At 37.2% G+C, this 11,203-nt stretch overlaps 1 protein-coding gene across 2 annotated transcripts in view; it reads right to left on the reverse strand.

Annotated features, from left to right (window-relative positions):
- The window catches only part of GFPT1 (glutamine--fructose-6-phosphate transaminase 1), a 63,160-nt gene that overhangs the window by 5,621 nt on the left and 46,336 nt on the right, over positions 1–11,203 (reverse strand). For both annotated transcript variants that reach the window (XM_023224003.3, XM_023224004.2), the window contains 2 exons: positions 7,214–7,334; positions 6,666–6,823 (listed from right to left, as the gene is read on the reverse strand). In XM_023224003.3, coding sequence (XP_023079771.1) covers positions 6,666–6,823; positions 7,214–7,334 — 279 coding nt within the window. The remainder of the gene's footprint in view (positions 1–6,665; positions 6,824–7,213; positions 7,335–11,203) is intronic.

The following is an 11,203-nucleotide window of genomic DNA, read 5'->3' on the forward strand; positions in this document are numbered from 1 at the left end:
CAAAAAAAAAAAAGGGGGGGGGGGGGGGGAAGAAACTACAATTGTAGAAAAGTAAACAAATAATAATCTTTAATCTCATGTTAATATAAATAATTACATTAATAATATGCTATTAATAACACTTGTGAATATTGCCTTAAAGTTTTTACTGTTTTTCTTTTTCTTTACATAGTTAAGAAAATTATTAGCAGGTACAATTTTATAACTTGTTTTCACTCGTAAATAATAGTACAAGTGTATTCCCAAAACTGAACTGTCAAGTTACATTATAACCTTGATCAGTTTTCATCTCTTTAGGCCTCAGATACCCCATCTGTTAAATGTACCTGACACTTATAAGATTATCATGACAATTAAATGAGACAAATGTAACACATTCAGTTCTGTATAATGCCTGGATATACAGGCTCAAAATGTACTATAAATTTTATTGATGACAGCTTGAACTAAAAGACAATTATTTTCTTAGGATACAGAATTGTACATATTTTAAAACTCACAATCCTACTGCCAAGACTATTTTCATTCTTACTAACTTTATGTGAATGTGAGATGTGCCTGGTTTGTCAAGTACTGTGAAATATTGAGAGTTATCTCTTCAGCAAATTTTTACCATTTTGACTGCTGGACAATGAACCTTCACTACTATTTTAACATACATATCTTGAATCCTAAAACTAAGCTCTTTTTTCATGTTTGTTGACCATTTATATTTTCTCTTTTGACAACTGACTTTGTTGTTCCTCACCTGCTTTTCAACTTGCGTTTTTTTCAAATTGGTTTTAAGAAGGTAGTTATTGTTATGTCTCAAATACTTTTTCTCATCATGGACTGACCTTTTATATTGGTGTTGACATAATTTTTAGACTCAGATAATCCTTCCATACCCTAACATAAGCTAAGTATTATTAAATGTTCTTACCTCTGTTGTTTTCATTGTTCCTTTTTATTTTTTTAGTCTGTTTGAAATTAATTTTAGTGCAAGTTGAAGGAACACTAATTCTATCCCGAGATATGTCATTTCTTTACAAAACAATCTTTCCATTTAAAAATATAGTATTTTCTTCAATTTGTGCTAGGAATTTAATGCAATTTACCTCTATTTATCACTTTGGCCACACACTCTAAATTTTTACCTCTATTATTCATTGTTTACTTTTTTCTAGTAAGTCTTTTTTTTGGGCGGGGGGGACACAGTTGTGCTCTTGTTGCCCAGGCTGGATTGCAATGGTGTGATCTTGGTTCACTGCAACCTCAGTCTCCTGGGTTCAAGTGATTCTCCTGCCTCAGCCATCCCAAGTAGCTGGGATTACAGGCACCCACCACGATGCCCAGCTAATTTTCTTGTATTTTTTTAGTAGTGACAGGGTTTCACTATGTTGGCCAGGCTGGTCTTGAACTCCTGTCCTCAAGTGATCCATCCACCTTGGCCTCCCAAAGTGCTGGGATTACAAGCGTGAGCCACCATGCCCGGCCTCTAGTAAGTTTTTCTTAATGGTAGTTCTGATTTTTTTTTAATCCAATAGTTAATAAGAAAAACATTTTTATGTTTCAGGTATTTGAGGCTTTTACTTACATCTCTTCTATTAAAACAGTAGGTTATTGTGCTGTTATCAGTTACAGTGTTTTAATTTTAGCTATAGGAAATTTATTCTAAGGGGTGTGTGTGTGTGCGCGCGCGCGCATGCACATGGATTATATGCTGAATTTCTATTACTCTTCTCTTGATAAGGGATTAGTCCATTAGTGATTTCCTGGCATGATGTGGATAATGAGACTCCCTCTATAATAAAATCACAGTCTGGTAACTCCCTATCATCCCAATAGTTAAATGAGACTCCCTGTTTCCTCTTGCTGGACTTCTCAGCCTCCAGCTGCTCACATGGTCCTCCACAACTGCCTCCCTGTACACCTATTATATTCTACCAGCAGATTCGAATCTTTTCCCATAACACTAAAGTGAATTTGAAGTCCTCCACCTCCAAGACTAATGAGCACATCTATATTCTAAATTCCAGTCTCTTCCAGTCTACTTCTTCCTACTGTGTGGTTTACTTTTCAATAAATCAACTAATCACAAAATATACTACCAGGTCAGAGGTATCTTGGACCCCTAGGATACTTAAACTGTTTCCAATCCAAACTGATCAGATAATGAGTATTCCAGTTCCTGTAGCTCATAACTAAAAATATTATTCTATAAACTAGTGTTTATTTGTTTGAACTGAAACCATCTGAACACTAGTTTTTAAGTACAAATATTAAACAGAGCAACTTTAATCCATATGTTTTTCCATTGCATTGCTATTACAGTTTAATTTCTAATTTCAATTTCATATTTTTAATTTCATCAATACATACCAGGAAACCAATTATGAGGAAAAATAAGCTACACCCTACATTTAGAATCTACTGAGGTTTCAAAGAGTTTACCAAGAAAATGCTGACTCTGAAATGTTAAACTTGGTTTTTCTTTTTGTTCAGCCAAAAACAGTTACATTTTTGTTTTTTTTAATCAACAAAAGTCAGCACTTTGGTGAAATTCTAAACACCTGCAATAACATATAAAAACTGCTGAACCCATCAATTCCTCCAGAGGTATCAAATTATCTATGGTCTGACACTATGAGAAACTCAGTAAGATCCCTCTAATCCTGACAGTTTTTCAGGCAAAGTTGAGAATTTATAAGCAAGATCACAGAATTCTTCTACTAGCTCCATCACTGGGCCCAGGGATTAGGATCAATAATCAACTACTTGGCCAGGCGCGGTGGCTCACGCCTGTAATCCTAGCACTTTGGGAGGCCAACGTGGGTGGATCACGAGGTCAGGAGTTTGAGACCAGACTGGCCAACATGGTGACACCCAGTCTCTACTAAAAATACAAAAATTAGCTGGGTGTGGTGGTGGGTACCTGTAATCCCAGCTACTCAAGAGGCTGAGGCAGGAGAATCGCCTGAAACCAGAGGGTAGAAGTTACAGTGAGCAGAGATCACACCACTGCACTCCAGTCTGGGCAACAAGAGCAAAACTCCATCTCAAAATAATAATAATAATCATAGTAATAATAATCAACTTCTTTCAACATCCATTAACATAAAAACTTTTATTTGCCATCTGGAATGGTCTGTGACTAAATAACCCAAAACTTATTGTAAGTAACTAAGCCCAAAATGTCTAAGACAGTTGAATAAAATTACTTTAGAACCCAAGAAAAATGAAAGTAATACTAAATTGCCATACTTACTAAATTTTTTAAGAGTCATTTTTGAAAAAAATTAAAGTCCGTACTAAAAAGACACTAATTTTTCTTATTCATGTGGTAACCATTAGGGGTATTGCGTGAAAAGTACATAAGACTTCTCCGTACTATCTTTGCAACTTCCTGTATAGTTATTTTAAAATAAAAAGATATTTTTAAAAAACACTTGCAGAAAGAAAGAACTACTGACACAAATAACAGCACGAACAGATCTCAAAAACCTCAGGCTCAGCTGGTCCAACAGCAGAGGGTCATCAGAACTCATTAACATTAGCGTTACTAAAGTTGGTACACAATACCTCACTGCTAAATTTAACTGGTTTATTTAAAAAACAAACTTCGGGCTAAAAGAAAGAAGCTAGACATACAAGACGTGTTATACAACTCCATTTACAAGAATTTTCTGGAAAATGCCACAATACAGCAAGAGAAAACAGTAGTTCCTGAGTATGAGGCTGGAGGGTAGGCGTGAGGACTGACTATAAAGAAACACAAAGGAATATTTCAGGTGATCATCTTCTAAAACTGGATTGTGATAACAGTTGCACAGCCAAATGAATTCACTAAAACTGTACACTTAAAATTGGTGAATATGCTATGGTAGAAGCTAGATGGTGGGTATACCAATGCTAATATATATATATATATACATATATATACATATTTTTTTTTTTTTTTAAGATAGGGTCTCACTCTGTCATCCAAGCTAGAGTGTAGTGGTGTGCTCACGGCTCACTGCAGCCTCAAACTCCTGGGCTCAAAGGATCCTCCTGCCTCAGCCTCCTGAATAGCTGGGACTACAGGCATGCACCACCATGCCCTGCTAATTTTTGAATTTTTTATAGAGATGAGGTCTCACTATGTTGCCCAGGCTGGTCTTGAACTCTTGGCCTCAAGTGATCCTCCCACTTCAGCCACCCAAAGTGCCAGGATAACAGGTGTCTCATAAACAAAGGAATGAGAAATATAAAATATACATATTTCCCCTGGCAGCTCACAATTCCAGAAAAGATTAAGTCAATGGCATCCATCCAATCAAACAATCCCATATCCCACATACAGCACGTTGTAGCCCTCGTTTCACAATCTGTTATAAATAAAGAGGCTCTGGGATTCCAATCCCCTAATCAAATCGTTAAGTGCTACTAAAGGTGGCTGGTCATTTATTCAGCAACAGGATGGAAACCCAAGTACAAATATGTAACACATTTTAATTACCATATGGAGAAAATTCAAGTTTCAGCACTCTGTAAATTATAGTGTTAGCAATATCAAAATACCCAAGAAATAAAAATCTCACTCAAGAGTTTTTATGCCTATAACACCAGCACTTTGGGAGGCGAAGGCAGGCAGATCATTTGAACCCAAGAGTTAGAGACTGGCCTGGGCAACATGGTAAAATTCCGTCTCTACAAAAAAATACAAAAATTAGCCAGGCATGGGTGGTGGCCTGTACCTGTAGTTCCAGCTACTCAGGAGGCTGAGGTGGGAGGATTGCCTGAGCCTGGGAAGGCCCAGGCTGCAGTAAGCCATGATTGCACCACTGCACTCTATCTACCCTGGATGACAGAGAGGAGAGACTCTGTTTCAAAAAAAAAAAAAATGGGGCCAGGTACAGTGGCTCATGCTTGTAATTCTAGCACTTTGGGAGGTCGAGGTAGGCAGAGCACTTGAGGTCAGGAGTTCGAGACAAGCCTGGCCAACACAGTGAAACCCCATCTCTACTTAAAATACAAAAATTAGCCAGGCATGGTGGCAGGTGCCTATAATCCCAGCTACCTGGGAGGCTGAGGCAGGAGAATCGCTTGAACCTAGGAGGTGGGGGTTGCAGTGAGCTGAGATCGCACCACTGCACTCCAGCCTAGCCAACAGAGTGAGACTCCGTCTCCAAAAAAAAAAAGGAAAAAAAAAGAAGAATTTTTATGTAAGAATCACAAACTTTCTACAAAAAATTCTCTATGAGAATCTTTGAGGGAAAAACTCAAATGCAGTTATGCACACATTAACATTGTCTTCCACAATTCTTTAATTAAACTCAAATCCACCAATACCCCAACATCTTATTAGATAATCAGCAAGAAATATCAAACTTAAGCAGAAAAATACTGAGAAAACAAAAATGTGAAATCATAAAAAGTAACACATTGGGCAACATAGCAAGACCCGGTCTTTAAAAAAAAAAAAAAAAAAAACTAGCCACACGTGGTGGTGCATCTGTAGTTCCAGTCACTCAGGAGGCTGAGGCAGAGATCACCTGAGCCCATGAATCTGAGGCTGCGGGGAGCTATGATTCCTGTCACTGCACTCCAGCCCCAGCCTGGGTGACAAAACAAGACCCTGTCTCTAAGTAACAAACAAACCTAAAACCCCAAAAAACACCTGTGGAAGGATAACATCTCTTGTATTTATACAACTTTCTAAGATTTCCTATTTTTATTAGCCTCCTAAATTTATGCATATTCCAATTCCAAAGAGCAAAGTAGTCTTACTAGGCCTTCAAAAAACAAGACAGCACCTTTAAACCTCCCCAGAGCAATATCTAAAGAGAAACAGATACTGTCATACAATATTCATTAAAACTTTTTTTTAATTGCCAAATTTTAAACTTTTTTTTTTTTAGATGGACTCTCGCTCTGTCACCCAGGCTGCAGTGCAGTGGCATGATCTCGGCTCACTGCAACCTCCACCTTCCAGGTTCAAGTGATTTCATCCTGCCTCAGCCTCCCAGGTATGCTGGGATTATAGGCGCATACTACCACACCTGGCTAATTTTTGTATTTTTAGTAGAGACGGGGTTTCACCATGTTGGCCAGGCTGGTCTTGAACTCCTGAGCTCAAGCAATCTGCCCAGCTCAGCCTCCCAAAGTGATGGGATTATAGGCGTGAGCCACCATGCCCGGCACTTGCCAAATTGTATACCAAAGGTGTATTCCTCCTTACAAATTTTCAGAGGTAGTATGTACATTTTTACATTATTTATTAGAAACCATAAATAGGTAAATAAAAATTCCAAAAATGGTTCAAGTGGATGTTTCTAATTTGTTACTTTTTGAATTCCAGACTATACTTCATAAAAGAAGAGGATGTTATATACTTGTTATGTATCCTACTGTGCCTAGCAGGAGGGCAGTAAGTGATAGACAAGGGTAGCCAGCAGAGACCTTTTCAAAATGGACTTACATTATATATATAAGTCCCTTTTAAACTCTAAGATTAGAAAGAGGGAGAGAATGACAAGTCTTTCATCTAACTGACCCTTAAGTCCTACAGTATTTACAATGATTAGTAAAATGTGTGAGTTCTGTAACTGCTAAAAAAATAAGATACAGACTAGTCTATAGACTAGTCTGCTTCACTGACACTATGATTAAATAATCATGAGAGAAATGAGTCAAGAATTTACCTTTGTACTGGCCACACCAACCTCAGGACCAGCATTAATGTGAACTCCACAATCTGTCTCCCGTGATATAGAGCTGCCAACTGTGTTTGTGATCCCCACAGTTAAAGCTCCTCTCTCCTTACAGTACCGAAGACCCATCAAGGTATCTGCTGTCTCACCTGTGTAAAAAGTAGGACAAGCATAACACATACAGAACAGTTTTAGCATATGCTGTTTCTTAGCAGCAAAAACAAATTGACCACACTTTCAACAGTATTACTTGTTTTAAATAAAATACAAAACATCCATTTAATAAATTTATAAAACTTTAAGTAATATGGGCTTGTCAGGATCTCTCTTCCTTCTGTCATTGAAAATCCAGCTCTTTGAACATAAAAGGTGTTCATTTTTACTAATTCATAAAGAATTATGTAATATTAAAATAAATCTGTGTTCGTCAAGTCATCTGCAATGCCAGTTTATCTTTAAATATCAGCTTTTGCCAAGATATGCTAGAATTAAGAGAAAGAATCACTTTTCTTCCCTTTAAGTCTTTAAAATTAACACACCTGATTGACTAAGGAAAAAGCAAACATCATCTCGAAAGACTGGTGTGTTTCTGTCCAGGAAGTCACTTGCTAGTTCCACCATCACGGGCAACTCAGTCAGCTCCTCGAGAACTTGACGTGTCTGCAGGGAAAAGATGACTTGGTCACAGAACTTTCCTTCAACTATTCTTTCATTGGACTTCTTTGGATTTAATGTATACTTTTTGCTTTTTCTGATTACAAAAATGACATGTTAGAAAATAAAAACAAACTAGATTAAACTATTTTTTAAAAAATCAAAATCCTACCACTTGAGATAAGCACAGCTAACATTTTACTATCAGTCTCTTTAAACAACTATGTATACATTCTTTTTTTTTTTTTTTTTTTGAGACGGAGTCTCAGCTCACTGCAACCTCAGCCTCCTGCGTTCAAGCAATTCTCCTGCCTCAGCCTCCTGAGTAGCTGGGGCTACAGGCATACGCCACCACACCCAGCTTAGTAGAGATGGGGTTTCACCATGTTGGCCAGGATGGTCTCGATCTCCTGACCTCATGATCTGCCCACCTCGTCCTCCCAAACTGCTGGGATTACAGGCATCAGCCACCGCTCCTGGCCACATACATTCGTATAAAGAAACATACCCATACATATAAAACATTTTGAGAAGTGGAAAGGGCGTGGTTCTGAGTCAGCTTGTATGTTATCTCTAACTACCCAATTCCTAATCTTTAAAATGAAAATTCATGTAATACCCATGTCAGTGAGGGTTTTCAAATCAGATAACAGATGTACAAATAGAGAAAAATTAAACACTTTAAAAACACAATGTATTCATAAATAGGACCATTTCCCAAAAGAAGTCAATATATTTTAGAAATCTTGTTTAAGAAGGCTCACTATTTTCAACCTTTGTGGGATGGGGCAGAGGGAATGAAGTAGGGAGCAGTATGCCTCTGTGCAAAAGGTAGCTTAACCTTCATTTCAGTAAATTTCCATTCTAATTATTTTTACACTAAACATCAGAAAATCAAAAACAACAGAAAAATTAACTTTTAGGCAGCAAAAACTTTAAGCTCAACCAATGTATACATTTAATGTTGCTTTAATTCTAACTCTGGAGCTCACCTATCCTGACAGCCTTTCTCACCAGCCTCTTCAAGCAAGTGGTCCTGCCCATCTCTCACCCATCTCAGCTTTCCTCCTCCTCAGCAATAAAGAACTTAAAGGTGCCATTATTTCATAGCCCTTTAACTTGCGCTTGCCCACACATTTGAGCAGAATCGTTTTATTTTGTTCCCCCAAAAATATTAAATACCTTTGATTTGGCATTTTTTAACAATATTACAACATCATGTAAAGAAAGTGATTGAAGATAAAATGCTCCTTTTATTATTCTTTTCCATTAATATATTTTATTTATTATACATTATTAAGTTACTGACACTAAAATGCTAAATGTTTTCCTACAAATAAATGTAAACCAAACCTTTTTACCCAGTTTATAATATAAATGTTACGTTGGAATCATATTCTTCAAAATAAAAAGATGGGGAAAGAAGAGAGAAAGAAAGAAATCTGGAGGCTTACCAGATATTTAAAAGTAATAAACCCCAAAAAAGTAATCTCAAGATTTATCTGTGCTAATTAATAGTTTACTCTTTTAGTTGGGGCAACTTTTTTTTTTTTTTTTTTGGCTAAAGATGGGGTCTTGGTTTGTTGCTCAGGCTGGAGTGTAGTAGCTATTCAGAGGCATAATTATACGGCACTGTGGCCTCGAATTCCTGGTCTCAAGTGATCCTCCTGCCTCAGCTTCCGAGTAGCTGGAACTATAGGCACACAACACTGTACCCAGCTGCAAACAATTTTTTATAAATACACAAAATGACATATTTCCATCACAATAGAGTAACTTAATGCTATAAATTCCACTGAATGCAACTACAAAACCTAGAGAAAATTAAAATTTTGAAAAGCATACTAAGTAGGCTATACTTAAATCATTTATGCCTAGTGTTCCATCACTGGAACGCTAAGCTTGTGGGAGTTATTTATATCCTACTACTTAAGGTCATCGCCAAAGTCTGATTTTTCACAAACAAATTTTGCAACCTCTGGCATAAATGGGTTAAGAATGATTAGAGTGTAGTCAGTTATTATTCAGGACATAGAGAGATACTAAAAAAAAAAAAAAACATGCAAATGTGTCATGAAACAACAAAAATGTAAAACAGGATAAAATAAATGGTACTATTTTGTCTGATAAACCACAGGGGGATTTCTAAGGTTTGTTTACTATAGTAGTCTTGGTATCCACAAAACAACAAAAAATCTTAGAGAATGCTAACAGAGCATATAATTGCTGCCCCAAAATTATCTTAGCATTAGATGAAGCATTTAATTAAATTTTCTATTTCTGAATAGAGGGCTCATTCAGTAATAGATCTAAGCCACCACTAACGTGTTTACGTCTTTCTTCTTCCCGTGTTCAAAATAGTTTTTTTTTTTTTTTTGAGACAGGGCCTGGTTTTGTCCCCCAGGTTGGAGTGCAGCGGTGCAATCTAGGCTCACAGCCTCACCTTCTCGACTCAAGCGATCCTCCTGCCTCAGCCTCCCAAGTAGCTAGGAGTACAGGGAGTTGCCACCACATCCCAGTAATTTTTTTTTTTTTTTTTTTGGTAGAGACAGGGTCTCACTATGTTGCCCAGGCTCAAACTCCTGGTGTCAAGTGATCCTCCCACTTTGCCCTCCCAAAGCACTGGGATTATAGGTGTGAGCCACTGCACCTGGACAAAACAATCACTTTTTCAGACCTCTACCCTTCAATATTACATAGACTTTCTGTTTAGGACCATATAATTTGGGGGGAGGAGGGGAGGAGGTATACAGTGTAATCTTTGAAAAGAGCAAAGCTTGTTGAGATGCAAGGGCAAGTGACCAGATAGTTTCACTCACTGTTTAAATAAATGGCTCCTAATAAATATGTATGACTCAGCAAATAAAAAAATTATGTCATGAACTTTGGAAATCAATCCTAAAAGCAGAAATTGAATGTAAAGGTCTTCTGTTTATAAGAGTTGACATCAACAGCACGTAAACTCTCTCTTTCTAAGGAAACTATATGTGGAAATATTGGTCTTTTATTGGAATAAAAGACCCTCAATATACCTATGCTTCTGCACTGACAATACACGTTTTTGATACTGAATTTCAGCTTCTAAAAGAACAATTTAAAGAACAAAATCTGATTTAAAAAAAAAAAAAGGCAGACTACCTTTCTTTGCAGTAATGTGCCCACAAAGTAAAACTGCATTCTACAGAATGGGAGAAAATTTTTGCAATCTACTCATCTGACAAAGGGCTAATATCCAGAACCTACAAAGAACTCAAACAAATTTAAGAAAAAAACAAACAACCCCATCAAAAAGTGGGGAAAGGATATGAACAGACATTTCTCAAAAGAAGACATTCATACAGCCAACAGACACATGAAAAAATACTCATCATCACTGGCCATCAGAGAAATGCAAATCAAAACCACAATGAGATACCATCTCACACCAGTCAGAATGGCGATCATTAAAAAGTCAGGAAACAACATGTGCTGAAGAGGATGTGGAGAAATAGGAACACTTTTACACTGTTGGTGGGATTGTAAACTAGTTCAACCATTATGGAAAACAGTATGGCGATTCCTCAAGGATCTAGAACTAGAAGTACCATATGACCTAGCCATCCCATTACTGGGTATATACCCAAAGGAGTATAAATTATGCTGCTATAAAGACACATGCACACGTATGTTTATTGCGGCACTATTCACAATAGCAAAGACTTGGAATCAACCCAAATGTCCATCTGTGACAGACTGGATTAAGAAAATGTGGCACATATACACCATGGAATACTATGCAGCCATAAAAAAGGATGAGTTTGTGTCCTTTGTAGGGACATGGATGCAGCCGGAAACTATCATTCTCAGCAAACTATCGCAAGAACAGAAAACCAAAC

The sequence above is a fragment of the Piliocolobus tephrosceles genome, chromosome 15 (genome assembly GCF_002776525.5).
Source record: "Piliocolobus tephrosceles isolate RC106 chromosome 15, ASM277652v3, whole genome shotgun sequence".
NCBI classification, from domain to species: Eukaryota; Metazoa; Chordata; class Mammalia; order Primates; family Cercopithecidae; genus Piliocolobus; species Piliocolobus tephrosceles.